The sequence below is a fragment of the Akebia trifoliata genome, chromosome 16 (genome assembly GCF_017979445.1).
Source record: "Akebia trifoliata isolate Shusen 1 chromosome 16, ASM1797944v1, whole genome shotgun sequence".
Lineage (NCBI taxonomy): Eukaryota > Viridiplantae > Streptophyta > Magnoliopsida > Ranunculales > Lardizabalaceae > Akebia > Akebia trifoliata.
Window position 1 is genome coordinate 517,098 of NC_141390.1, and position 14,238 is coordinate 531,335.

Consider the following 14,238-nt stretch of genomic DNA (forward strand, 5'->3'; position numbering starts at 1 on the left):
AATTTGATCAAGATCATCAGTTTAAAAGATTGAGGTGTTATTTATTTATTTATTTTTGAATTTTGCTGGAATGACATTAAAAATGACATCAATTCACGCATGGCTGATGTGGAGGTGCACTGAACCATAGATGCTTTCACTCGAATCTTGATGAAAAACATCTATGTCTACGTACAGACTTTCAAGTAAACAATGTGAGATTTGAAATCATTTTTAATGTCACTTCAACATTTTTCTTTTTCTTTTTTCCAAAATTACTCTATCGACTGTGGAAAAAAGTATTACATGGAACTAATGAAAAAATGAGTGGTCTCTTGACTATTGTAAAAAAATACTAAAACAAAGAACTACAGGAAAAAGCACTCCTTCCACCTTGATCCCCAGGGTTCAGAGATGGTTCAGTGATAAAACTAACGATACGGGTTCGTTCCTTTTGATCCTGTGTACTTGTCTTATTGTATATTGGAAACTTTCATGGTGTCAAGACGTCCAGTCATAAAGACTAGTCCCATTAAAAAATATGTGGGTATAACTCATACAAAGGAAATTTGGTTTATTGGACGTGCCTAGTGAAATTAGAGATTAAATTATTTTATACTTCATGAATATGTCGTCCAACAACAAATGTGCCTTTGGACTTACAAAAGAGACTTGGGAGTTCGATAGCCACCCAACCACTTGGAGTGTAAGATCTCTGTAACTTTCATTTTTATTTTTGCACGACACTTGGTGACCTCTTTTTGACTTATTTTGAGTTGTGACAAGTTATGGGTTATCCATCCACCATTCTATTCATGCAAATTTTTTTCATCTGAATATGTCTCCACCTTTATCTATAAATACAACTCCATTCTAAACCTTACAGAGAAAGGGAGAAATAAAGAGGTGAGAGAGAAATGGAGAAAGAAGAACAAGACTGTAGAGCCCATGTTGTAGTCTTCCCTTTTCCAGCCCAAGGCCATATAAACCCAATGCTCCAATTCTCTAAACGCTTAGCCTACAAAGGACTCAAAGTCACACTAGCCACACTATAAAATATGAGGTATTTAGAGGCGGTTTTAAACTGCCTCCAATTTCGACTAAACCGCCTCCAATATATTTAAGGGCGGTTTAGTCAAACCGCCCACTATAATGGCGTCGCTGATTCTTTTTAGTGGCCGACTAAGGACGGTTTTAAAACCGCCTCTAAATAATGATTTAAGGGCATTTTTTATATTTTTAGAGGCTGTTTTAAAACCACCTCTAATAATAATAATAATTTAATGACGGTTTAAAAACCGCCTCTAAAGAATATGATTTAAGGACGGTTCTTATATTTTAGAGGTTATTTGAAAACCGCCTCTAATAATAATAATTTAAGGGCAGTTTTAAAACCGCCTCTAAATATTGTTATTTAAAGGCGATTTTTATATTTTAGAGGCAATTTCAAAACCGCCCCTAATAACAAATTAGTTTTAAAAAAAAACAACATTAGAGGCAGTTCAAAACCGCCTCTAATGTTGTAAAAAAAATTAATAAAATATTCATTCCAAAATAAAACCTGTAATTATATAAAGAAAAAGAACTGCTATTGGCACCCCACATTTCACTTATCACATTTTTATAAAAAGATGTCATAACCTGTAAATGTGTTGTGTGGAGGTCTACGCTACATAAACTACAATATACCAAGCATACATCTACGAAATCAAAAACCAAAGTACGTATTCACGAATATTTTCACTATAAAATAAGAGGCAACTCTATGAATTATAAACAAAATAAGTAACTCAAACATTAATCGATAGAAAACAATACCTTTCTAATGGTGTGATTCTTATATAGAACTATACTAGTTCCCTTTGGAGCCAACCCATACTTATGTACATCAACCGATATCGATGTTACTCCTTCAATAGAAAAATTGAAGGGTGGAATTGGGTACCTAGAAAGGGGAAAATTGTGCAAAATAATAAATATCGACAAATAAAAGAATAATTGAATTATGTTACTTCTTGAAGAGTAGGTGGTGAAAGGAGTTCAACCAACTTTTGGAAAAACTTTATAATTAAAACGATAAACTAAACACACAACAATAATGGATCTTTGCATCCTAGAAAGATTACAGAAGACTACATTTATCCAAGTTTAGTCTAAATTAATTAAAATAAGGTGGTTCTTAGTCAATTGCAAAACCAAAACCACTTAAGACTTGAATGCTAGAGACGTAAAATTATTTTCATTGACTGTGCAAATCATAAAGAAGGGTTTAAAAACTTGGACGGTTCCACAAAGCACCATAGCATTACATAAATTGTTAAATCAAAAGCATCTAATTGAAAAACCACTCTTCTAAGGACCAACATCACGTTAATGGGATGATACCACTTGATTCTAGATGGTTCTTTTGTCAAACAATTAGAAACCTCCAAATGGTGACTCAAATGCTATGATCCATCCAAAAGATGACATGTCAGTAGATCTATATTGATAGGATGTGTACCTATTGGACATTTAATAGCAAATTATACCATTTACAAAATTATGTAGGACTCAACAAAATCTTCTTCAAAATGAGAAAAAGCTAATGATATCAACCTGAATAAGTATGGAAGACTCTAAACTAATTCTTCTTCAAAGTAAGAAAGAGCCAATGGTCTCAACCTTAATAAGATCAAATAGGGGATGCAATTATTGAACCAATAGTTTATATGATTGGTGTCAAACAATCCTTCACAAACAAGTAATGAAACAAATTAAATTAGAATTTTGAAGGGACATACAAGACTTTCAAAACTCAAATGTATAAATGCAGAGAACAGAAACATGCAGAAAGACGGAGACAATTAGCAAGGCTTTATGTCCTATTGGTTTCTGGATACACAATATTTGATGGATTAGTTTTCTTTGTCAATAGATTTGTTTCCACACATCCAATATATCAATGAATATTAATTAGAAGCAATCATTAACAAAAGCAATATTTCAAAGTTATTAGACAATCAAGTAAAACATACCCAACCTTACAAGCGAAAGGCAATACGAAGCCACCAAGGCAGAGGTCGACATGTAAACAAATTCCAAAATGGGATGCCAATTCACAAAGTTCCTGCATAAATGAGTTCATAAGGGAGGGAAAGAAGGAACAAATGATACCTCCTAACAATTAAGGAGCATTCAATGAAAATCTTTGTTGAAAGAAACCAAAATAAATTTAAAGAATTTTAGTTGACATTGAAGCAATCCATTTACATACTTCAATGGGATCGATGATGCCATGTGGGAAACCAGAGGCAGATCTACCAATCTGAGAAAACATTGACTTTCAAGTTATTTGAAATTGCAAATATGAATTTATGTTGAGGAACAATAAGTCTCAATTGTTGTAATTGAAAGAGTATCAAAGATAGAAAGAAAGATACCGGTCAACGGCTATCCTTATCAAGATGAGAAGCTCCTTCCTTGGCCTCATTGAAATAGAAGCTTGCTCTCATAATCTGCTCTTTCATGAACTCCCTCCCTCCATCAAAAACCTTTCTCGAGAAAACATCTTCATTGGATAACCCGAACTTTGCAAGCTTATCATATTATAGATACGCCTCCCTCTCAAAGTACTATAAAGAGAAGAATTTTACAGAAAAAAAAATTGAAATAGGAAACACAAACTAGAATAGGATATATAATATAGACTTACTCTTCTTCCACATCTCTAAGGATGTTAGTAAGTTGGTTATCGATGAGAAAGCTACTCCGCAATTGTGCCATTTTGGTCAAGTTAAGAACTCATGAATGCTTAACCGAACGAATTACAGAGTTCTGGGAAGACCGTGGTGGGTATTGTCTATACAAATGTAACATTGAGGAATCTCTGTGTAAAAACAGAAAATCAAATCATTCTTCAACAAAGAGAAAGTAAACATCTATACCCTAAACTACATAAGTATAAATATTAAAGATATGTTATTTTTTGTATGAAATTATCAACAGAAATTTAACTACAAATCCCAAACTACAACAAGAAATAAAAATCTCAAACAAAATCAACCTCAGCCAGAGTGCTTGCCTACGCCATGCTTTAGGCTTTGGGGGTCCTAACCAAATGGAATTGTTGGCCTAAGCATTAGCCACATGAAGCTTTGACTAGAGCTATTTTAGTACACAGACCTCTTTAGAATTGAGTTTCGTCGTCTTTATACTATATATTACTGCATAGAGGAGAGAGCACGATTGATAGGGAGTCACCTACCCACTCATGAAAGAACTAGGATAAGGGGTAAGGAACTGCCTCTATCTATAATCCAGTGAATGACACTAAACCTTTAGAGATAAGTGAACCTTTAGAGATAAGGGATTTGGACCACCTACTATAAGATGGAATACACCCTAGTAGCACAGACCTAAAACAGAAAACCCGGGTAGATTTTATAATCCTACTGAAAACTACAGGGAGCGCACCCCTATATAGTAATTCAGTGCACGACTACACCACATTACCCCCCAAAAAACTATGTTGAACCATTTAAAAATAATTAAAATCACTAAATCTATGTCATTGGTACGTAATGTCATTGGTACATAATCTGGTGTGAGCACATCATCTAAGTTAGAAGCAACATCCTGATAGGTGTGTTACATCAAAACTACCCCTCGAGTAATCTATGGAAAGACCCCAGTCAAGGTGGAGCTCCTGCCACCAAAGAACACACCTCCTATGGCATTTTATACGTCGGCTCCTTCTGCATCAATGAATCAGAAAAGAGAAGCCTGACTATACAACACCTGATGGTACTACAATATCTATCAGTAGAGAGTTCTTGTCACTTCCTAGTTCACGAAACATGAAAAATACTTATTCACTTGTCTTCGACAGTCATGGTTGTCACTTGTAAGTAGAACATAGTTTAGACGTACGGCATGATATCAAATTATAATAAACATATGGAAGGTCAATGAGAACATACCATAAGATAGATAGCATAACCAGCCTTTGGTCCCCAATATGAATAAGCTCCTACGACAAAGTTGTATGATATGTAACCTGAATGCAGATAGTTTCTCAATTAAAAGGGAAACTGTAAACATTTATAACGAAATGATCGTATAAAAATACAAGTATTCCTGAATGAAAAAAAAAAATGGAAATAAGTTCAACAAGTACCCAACCCTGATCCAATCATCTACAGTTCTACAATAAATTAAATTGAAGAAGGAACCTGGCTACGTCATACATGATCATGAGCATATGGAACCTCTTTGAACTTCAAATTGTAACTTCTTTATTATCCTTTAAACATAAGAGATTTGCAAGTGGGTGTCAAAATACCTAGAATGTTTACAACATAAACCTTGTCAAGCATGAGCACTTTCATATCTTCCCAAAATCTTGAAAATTGGTTCAAAATCTTTGATGTGCCCTTTGATCTGTCGTAGATGAAAGGAACCACAAAATAAGCCACAAGCTAATATTTAGGGTCCCTTTGGACAGACACCAAAACACATCTAGCAGAGTTTTTGGAGTCAGCTAAGTTTTGGAGATCCAAGGCTTTTAAAGTCTGTTTTGTACATCAAAAACAATGCACACCCATACTAAATGTGTATACCAATCTCACCCTCCACACACACAAGGCCTTGGTATTTAAAATTGTTAGGTTCATCAATTAACATTAATGGTGGAAGAATCAAAAAGTCATAATAAACGGTAAGTGCTAATTTTTATTTTGTGATAACAACATTTTGGGTACCACTACACACTACACACTACTAAAAATTTGTGCCATCATCCCCACAAATGGCCTCAAACATTGTTTGGACAACTAGGAAAAAGGTGATTTCCTTTTCAACATAGTTTCAGGGATAGACATCATTACAGTGCCAGACACATAGGTGAGGACAAGCACAATACTTTTGAAAATTTAATTTGATATCTTAGGAGATGTTTAAAAATAGTTGTGTTAATCATTTCTTGCCATTGTCATGTTCAATGTTAGATCTATTTAAAAGTTGGCACACCACCACTGATTCACCTAGAGGCAAGCTAATTTGGAGAGTTTTTTTTTACCTTCTACAATCTGCTAGGGTTTTGGAAGGAAATGATTGTTTATTTATTTATTTTGTTAAGTATAGATTTCATTAAGTTAAATAAAACCATACAAACAGAGGATGTTTTTGAAAAACAACACTTGCTTCTAACATATAGTCACTTTAGCCTCTTTGAAAAAACAGAACTCTCATGCAAGTCTCTTGGTCTTTCCACTCCTCATTCTCCTGCTATAGACTTCAATAATTCATGGCCCTCTTTGGACGAATAACCTATCTAATCTCTTTGTTTTTTTGCAAGATCAGATGATAATAATCATTGTAGCTTACTCATGCAGGAATCAATTTAACAGATGCTATGACCTAGCAGACCCATTGGCCAAGAGTGGTTTAGATACAAACTTATTGCATAGAACTATCTTACCTAAACAGTATATTTTCTAAATTCTTATATGTTGATATATTATTTTGTAACCTACCAAAAATATATATAAAAAGAGTGTGTTGGGGGAGGGGGGGAGAAGAAGAAAAGAAATACAGAAGAGCTTAAATGAGATCCTCACAAGGAAGTTTTCTTTGAGGTGAAGTAATTGAACTCTTCATTTCCAACCAAGACAACACCTTTACTATTTGAAACCTGTGTGTCTGCAATTAAAATGTGACCATTGAACACCAAGAAAGAAATTCATATCAAATAAGGCAAGAATCAACAAATAGCCAACCTTATGTAGCTCAGGTTTTATCAATTACATGTGCACTTGTCCAAAAGGAGAAAAGCATGAGTGCAAGTATGGAGCTACAATGCTCCTGCTTGAGGAAATGAGTAGCTGTTATATCTAAGTTGTCATGGGTGAATCTCACTAATTAGTAGGATTCAAATATTGAGAGCATTCAATTCATAAAAAAAAATTCTTTTAAGAGCTAAAAATAAAAACTCAAGTAAATTAAATACGTATATGCTATGATTACGTATATGCGCTCCAAACCACACCCTAACCCAACATATAGTGATAAGCTTTTATACAAAGACTTGCAAAAATGACAAAACAACTCAAGTGGCATATATTTATTTGATTTTCTTGATTTTTTTTAATAAATAAATTAGCTCTTAAAAGAAAAATCTTTATGAATTGAATGATCTCACTATTTTTTTTAATAGAAACACTATTCTAGGCTCATAGAGGAATGAAAAATAAGAATCATGTATCATTACTTCATTATTAAATTGAAAGTTTCCATCACTAATTGACTCTCTCAATTCTCAATATTCAAACTACATGCATGAACATAAATTTCTTGTCATCCATGTTATGTTAGGTGATATTAGGTGACTCGTATACATTTTTTATTGTCATATTTAACATCTACTAAAATAGGATTCAAACTGTAAAAGGGCACTGATTATATCAATAGAACTTTTGCAATAAAGAAGATTTTCAATCTTTTTATAAAGATTATAGTTCAAGAATTTATCTAAGAAATACCATTTGAATTCCAATGATTGGATTCTATAATTTCATTAATATCAATGTTATAAGCATTCATTAAAAAACTTCCTTAACTTCAAAAACTCCATTTTATCTAGTGAACTTTTCATTTGGGTATTTTATACATGCAACATTTATGGGCCCACTGAATTCAATGAAATTCTAAGCGTATTTATGCAACCACGACATGTGTTAGGTCATTCAGCATTGGTGCATGGGGCTTCATCAGAAAAGTGAAACATAGGTACATATTAAGAAAGATAATTTAGTGTAGCAACAGTCCAAAGTAATGGCATGTGCAGTACCTTCAACTTCATACGCAACTGTCTCTAAAGATGCTTCTTTTGATTCAATGGAAACAAAACCTGCAATTACAAATTGTTAACAACATCTAAAAATATTAGCAACAAGATAAAAAATCAGAAATGAGAGATAAAATACATGACAAACCATGCACCTTTCAATTGCAAAGGTTTCATAACAAAGTCTAGCACAACAAATGGAAGCATCAAGATGGCCTCCCCAAAAAATGCATAATGCCAATTAAAAGTACCTCCAACCTGACACTCACAAGAAAACCATTACTCGGTTTTTGACAGAGGAAATCAAAGTTATGCAGTTCATGGAGTATGGAACGCATACATATTAGCATTTTTTTATGGGCAAACAAGCGAGGTTTCAAATTTCGATTTCATTTACATTTTCATCAGCTAGGCAAAAGAAATATTTCGGTAAGCGTGGTACTTTAGAATTTCGAAAAATATGGAAATATTATAGAATTCATAGAAAACATGCTTTGAAGTTTTAGGAAATAAAAAAAAAAACACAAGAAGTGCCACTTAACTAAGTGGTAAGACTTGTGGAGGTTGTTCCCAGGTCCGAAGTTCAAACCACCCCTTGAACCTATTCTTCTTATGCTAACTATTAACAATTAACAATATTCTTATACTAACCAAGCATTTACCAATATAAATAAATAAAAAATACACAAAAATACACTAGTAACTCATAATACTACAGTCAATAACTAGGAAATGGACTTACATTAAACAACCTATAGTGATAAAATTCTCAAGGAACCTAGTAACGAAAAAGCACGCTCCTATTTTGATCAGAAAAGGAACCATATATTTTCTGTCTCCCGAAAGTACACAATTCTTTCCAAGAACACTATACGCAACAACCATGCCAACCTACAACAGAACCAGAATTTATTTGCATAGCATATATCAAACAAGTAAATAGGAATCACCATGATTTGCTTAAGACCATATATCATTGGACATGAGTAGGATACAATACTATAGATTGTTTCAAATGCAAATATTACCAATACATCAAGGATATATCCAATAATCATTACCTTCAATCCATCTTCATGGAAGCCATAGCCTGTAAACAAAGTATCTTACTAAGTCACTGTTCGATAGACAAAAAGCAAAAATAAATAACAAAAATATGTTTTTTGAATAGAGTAATACCAAGTTCTATGACCTTGATACAATAGTGACTTAGAAGTATCCATTTGAAACTTGTAATTAATAGTTTTGAGAAATAGAGAGTTATTACTTCTAATGTAAATAATTGGGTGAATTACCATTTCGTGAGCTAAAAATGAATTATTTATGATTTTGCCTAACTATTCATTTTAATTGCCAACACGTGAATGATCACATTTTCGTTAAAGAAAAATTCAGAACGGTAACGAATTTGGTGGTTTTAGAGTGACAATTTCGCAGGTTTAAAGTGCTTATTTCCAGGTTTGAAGTGACTATTGTCCAAAACGTGATTGAAATCAGGGTTGTATCCTAATCTCAACCAATCTTGTATACCAACCTATACAATCAGTAATTTAGGTTTTGTGAATTTCACAACTATGGAAAAGAACACTGAAATTAAGTGCTAAAAAGACTTCAAATTGTAGAGAAGCTCTAAAGATGATGAATTAGGGAAAGAGAAAAACATAAATCGAAGCAAAGCAAAATTAAAGAAATCAAACCTTTTCCTTCTCCATAGAAACCTTAAAAAACGTGTTTGTCAGTGCAGGAAGCTCTACTGAGATGATCTCCTCTCGATATTAAAAACCAGGAAAATGAAATCTAGTGTTCAAGGATCCATTGCCACACTGTAATCAAAAGTACGACATTCTTTTATTAAAATCCTAACTATAAAAATGAGAGATTATGGTTTTGATTTGAAACTGAACCAAAAATCAAACTATAGAAATTAGGATTTTGGTTTGAAATTGAACCAAAAATCGAATCAACACTAAAGAAATTTGGGTTTCGATTTGAAATTGAACCAAAAACAAATTATCAAACCTGATTAAAGTTTTGATAACAAAAAAACAAAAAAAAACCCAAAACCTGATGAACCTTAGCACCAAAACAACCAAAGATTATAAGATGGATAGAGACCAAGAGCTGAAACACACAGATTTGAAGAAATAACAAATAAAAAACCCAATATCACTGAGTTAGATAGATAGGTCTACCACTAGAACAAATCGAGAGCTGGAAAAATTGAAAAAAAAAAAAAAAACCTGATGAACACTTCAGCGTGAACAGATCGAGAGACGGAACGATTTTGAGAGAGAGAGAGAGAGAGGGCAAATCAAAAAAAATCGCGCCAAAACATTTCCATGCCCACTTGATCTGGATTTTGTGGCGTTTTTCCTAAAAACGCCCTCATTTGATCTGGTTTGTGCGGCGTTTTTCAAAAAACGTCCTTCTTAGGGTATGTTTGGTAACACTTCTGAAGTCTGAAGTCTGAAGTCTGAAATCTGAAATCTGAAGTCTGAAATCTGAAATCTGGAATTTTGTTCTGGAAAAGTTGTTTGTTTATAATTTATAAGAGCTTCTGGTTACAAACAGAATTTTAAAACATAATGATCATTTTGACAATATTACCCTTCTGTAATTATAATAAATTGTTAACCAAAAAACATGCATAATGATGGTAATTTTCAAATTGAATTCTCATTCAAAATACAAAAACAAATCATTTATATATAAAATAATAATTTTTTTTTCCAATTTTCTGTTTTTCGTCTCTCTCATTTATTTATTCTCTCTCTCTCTCTCTCTCTCTCTCTCTCTCTCTCTCTCTCTCTCTCTCTCTCTCTCTCCAATTTATCAAAACCAAGAAAATACAAGAACCAAGTAAAACACAATAACCAATTAAACAAATTATACACTCTAAAGAGTCCATCCAATGACCAAGGAAATAACTCATACACCCTAAAGAGTCCACCTAAGGACTAAGGAAACAACTCATACACCTAACAAAACCTATCCATCTCTCTTTCTTTCTCTCTCTCTCTCTCTCTATTCGTCTAATGACCCAACTTTATGCAAGAAGAAAAACAAAAAAGATAGAAGGAAAGATAAAGAGAAGATGAAGAGAGAAATAAGGAAAGACGTTGAAAATGGTTCGATTTCTCCATAATGGGTTCGGTTGGTTATTTGAGATTTTAGGATTTTTGTTGAAGTTTTGATTTTTTATTTGGTTGTTTGTTAAAGTTTTGATTTTGGGTTTTTGTTGAAGTTTTGATTTTTGATTTGGTTGTTTGTTGAAGTTTTGATTTTGAGATTTTCTCAATATGAGATTCACATGCTATTAATCGATCAAGGAATAACAATAGAGTAGGAGATGCACATACCTTTGTAGATCTTGAAAGCCGAGTTAGACATGAAGGAGATGTAGAAGAGAAAGGAGAGGTAAGGGTTTAAAGATTTTTACAAAAGAGGGATAAGTGATGGAAATAATTATTTTGAGGAGGGTATTTTAGGTATAAAATATTTTTTCAGATTTCAGAACTTCGTCCAGCAACTTTTTATGGCTGATTTTTTTCGACTGAAAATGTCTTCTTGTTCTTAAATCTGAAAATAAACAAACAAGATTAAGACATCTGAAGTCTGAATTTTAATGGTGGACCACCTCCATTCAGACTTCAGAAGTGTTACCAAACACACACTTAGTCTGAAATTTGAGGCATTTTCCTAGAACCGCCGGTGTGAAAACGCCTCCGATCAACCTCCGTTGAAGATGATTTTGTTCTTTCACGGCGTTTCCGACAAAATCGCCTCCGAAAGCCCCTTTCGTTTATTTATCTCGACGCTTCAACCGAACCGCCCAAAATAAGGGCCTCCAAAAGCCCTAGTTTTTGTAGTGCCACCACCCTCTACATCACCAAGTCCACCCAACCCAAAGCTGGCTCAGTCATAATTGAACCCTTTTCGGATGGCTTTGATGAGGGCGGTATAGAGCAAGCAGGGAGCGCTGACGCCTATATCGAGTGCCTTCAAACCATAGGTTCAAGAAACTTGGCTGCCCTTATTGAGAAACATAACAGCTCTAAGTACCCAGTCAACTGCCTTATATATGTCTCCATTGTGCCATGGGCTTTGGACATTGCCAAAAGGCTTGGCCTAATTGGAGCTTCATTTTCAACTTAACCATGTGCTGTAAATGCCATTTACTACTATGTGCACCGTAAGCTGATCAGTACACCAGTTCAAGGGCAAACCGTATCGATGCCTGGATTGCCACTACTTCAAACTCGCGATTTGCCATCGTTTGTTTATGACATGGGATCATACCCGTCTATGCTACACCTTGTTTTGAACCAATTTTCGAACGTCGACAAAGCTGATTGGTTCCTTATAAACTCATTTCAAAAATTAGAGGATGAGGTGGGTATTGTAATTCCTCTAGTTTTGGAAATTATTAAGATGGGTTCTTCATCATTATCGTCATAGCCTTAGCAAGAAGTTATGGGGTCAGTTTAGTAAATCATGCTCTTTCATTCAATTAAATCTAAATTCATGTCTTCTCTTAATTCAAGAATGTGTATAACTACTCTCACTATCTCAACTCACATTCTTTTTTAGAAAATAAGAAAAGTTACAATACATAAAACATAATAGAACACAACTCAACTTAGGTAATATTTATTTAGTTGTAGGTTATGTAACTGACAGTGATCTAATTTAATTCTTACAGGTTTTAAACTATATGGCGAAGCAATGGCCGATGAGGATGATAACGGTTGGACCAACCGTACCAAGTATGTACTTGGACAAGCGGGTGGAAGGTGACACAGATTATGGTCTGAATCTATTCAAGCCCGATTCTCACACCTCCATTAAATGTTTAGACACGAAGGAAACGGGGTCAGTCGTATATGTGTCATTTGGGAGCCTGGCTACCTTAGGAGAAGATCAAATGGAGGAACTGGCAAGGGGTCTCATCAGGAGCAAAAATTTCTTCTTGTGGGTAGTGAGAGCTTCAGAAGAGCACAAGCTTCCAAGCAATTTCATAGATGACACATTGGAGAGAGGGTTGGTAGTGACATGGTGTCCCCAGTTGGAGGTGTTAGCCCACCGAGCGGTGGGATGTTTTATAACTCATTGTGGATGGAACTCAACACTAGAGTCATTGAGCTTGGGTGTACCGATGGTGGGGATGCCACAATGGACGGACCAACCCACTAATGCTAAGTTTATGGAAGATGTGTGGAAGGTGGGAGTAAGAGCTAAAGTGGATGAGAAGGGGATTGTTAGAAAAGAAGAAATAGAGATTTGTATAATGGAAGTTATGGAGAGAGAGAGAGGGGAAGAGATAAAAAGGAATACTGAAAAGTGGAAGGAATTAGCTAAGGAGGCAGTGGATGAAGGTGGAAGCGCAGACAAGAATATTGAGGAATTTATAGCCAGAGTTGTGAGTAACTGCCCCTAGTGGTAACCTATGTTATGGCTTTAAGACATCTCCAACAATGCTGTTTACATTAAAGGACATATTTTATGAAAATCTGACGAATGTTATTTCAGCACCTTGGATCAAGTTCAAATTTTTTAAAGAAATAAATAAAATAAAATAAAATAATTTTTTTGTGAACATGAACCAAAGCAGCTTGCTAGATGAAGTGAATCTATATCTCGATTTCCATGTTCGTTATTTTAATATTTGACCGTAAAAAATCTGTTGGCATCAATTTTTGTGGTTTGACTCTTTATAATCTAGAGGATGTCAGGTTTAAAGAGTTGTGATAATCTAACTCCTTCACGTGGCATACTTAAAATACTCTCCTGACGTGGTATGTTCTAGAACCATGGATCTTTTTGCCCCGAGATACATAATTGCACATATTTATGGGGATGTGCATGTGTATCCCGTAGCAAACGATCTATGATTCTAGCACATGCCATCTCATGAGAGTATTTTGAGTATGCCATGAGGGGGAGTCCGATTATCACAACTCTTCAATGATATGATAGTGGATTGGGGGGAGAATTAAGCCTAATTAACCCCCGACTCTCATTCTTGAGCCACTCTTACCCAAATTTACATTGCTCTCTAAAACATTACAAAATTTAACTGTTTAAGGGGTCAAAAACCACCACAAAAAAAAGTTACGCTTACATTGATAGCAGTGGCCACAATGAGCATTGCCAAGGGCGGAGGTATGCAGGGATGAGTGGGTCCTATAGCCCCTATTGAACCTTTTGAAAACAAATATAATATCCTGATTTAAATCCTTATATTTTGATCTATATTAGAGTTAAAGCTGTTTTTTTTTTTTTTTTTCACATTGACGAGACATATACATGCTAATAAGAAGCTGCTAGCCCCACTGTACTGCACTTGCTGAAAAATTATATAGTCCGACTAGCCTAATTAAGTTATTAAGGATTTCACCTTTACTAAGAGTCCTTGGGATCACTTTAATTTGTGA

General features: G+C 34.4%; 2 protein-coding genes across 18 annotated transcripts; one reads left to right on the plus strand and one right to left on the minus strand.

The window, feature by feature from the left end:
* The first annotated feature begins 719 nt into the window (after positions 1–719).
* On the plus strand, positions 720–13,332 carry LOC147382133 (mogroside I-E synthase-like). 2 transcript variants are annotated; one of them, XM_086427658.1, is made up of 3 exons: positions 720–1,022; positions 11,675–12,196; positions 12,507–13,332. In XM_086427658.1, exons 2-3 carry the CDS (start codon positions 12,038–12,040, stop codon positions 13,239–13,241), a joined length of 894 nt encoding a protein of 297 aa, XP_086283784.1. In that variant the 5' UTR covers positions 720–1,022; positions 11,675–12,037; the 3' UTR covers positions 13,242–13,332. The 2 variants fall into 2 exon arrangements, with proteins under 2 accessions (XP_086283784.1, XP_086283785.1); XM_086427659.1 differs by lacking the exons at positions 720–1,022; positions 11,675–12,196 and adding an exon at positions 10,695–11,221.
* Positions 1,527–10,204, minus strand: LOC147382134 (putative sphingolipid transporter spinster homolog 3). Of its 16 annotated transcripts, XM_086427666.1 has the most exons (15): positions 10,045–10,204; positions 9,502–9,627; positions 8,866–8,894; positions 8,547–8,695; positions 7,960–8,062; positions 7,808–7,867; positions 6,579–6,660; positions 5,303–5,400; positions 4,941–5,017; positions 4,686–4,715; positions 3,674–3,847; positions 3,402–3,593; positions 3,236–3,286; positions 2,997–3,088; positions 1,527–1,924 (listed from the first exon to the last, which is right to left on the minus strand). In XM_086427666.1, the coding sequence occupies exons 5-10, from the start codon at positions 8,009–8,011 to the stop codon at positions 4,689–4,691; spliced, it is 396 nt and encodes a 131-aa protein (XP_086283792.1). In that variant the 5' UTR covers positions 8,012–8,062; positions 8,547–8,695; positions 8,866–8,894; positions 9,502–9,627; positions 10,045–10,204; the 3' UTR covers positions 1,527–1,924; positions 2,997–3,088; positions 3,236–3,286; positions 3,402–3,593; positions 3,674–3,847; positions 4,686–4,688. The 16 variants fall into 16 exon arrangements, with proteins under 16 accessions (XP_086283792.1, XP_086283791.1, XP_086283787.1 ...); XM_086427665.1 differs by lacking the exon at positions 4,686–4,715 and having other exon boundaries at positions 3,002–3,088; positions 10,045–10,203; XM_086427661.1 differs by lacking the exon at positions 4,686–4,715 and having other exon boundaries at positions 10,045–10,203.
* Positions 13,333–14,238: the final 906 nt, after the last annotated feature.

Coding starts and splice junctions, on each gene's coding strand:
- LOC147382134 (XM_086427666.1), bottom strand. CDS start 8,011: ATGCTTCCATTTGTTGTGCTAGACTTTGTTATGAAACCTTTGCAATTG. Junction 7,868..7,959: donor GAAACCTTTGCAATTGAAAG/GTGCATGGTTTG, acceptor TTGTAATTGCAG/GTTTTGTTTCCATTGAATCA. Junction 5,018..5,302: donor TTATGTTGTAAACATTCTAG/GTATTTTGACAC, acceptor ATCTGCATTCAG/GTTACATATCATACAACTTT.
- LOC147382133 (XM_086427658.1), top strand. CDS start 12,038: ATGCCTGGATTGCCACTACTTCAAACTCGCGATTTGCCATCGTTTGTT. Junction 12,197..12,506: donor TTCAAAAATTAGAGGATGAG/GTGGGTATTGTA, acceptor TAATTCTTACAG/GTTTTAAACTATATGGCGAA.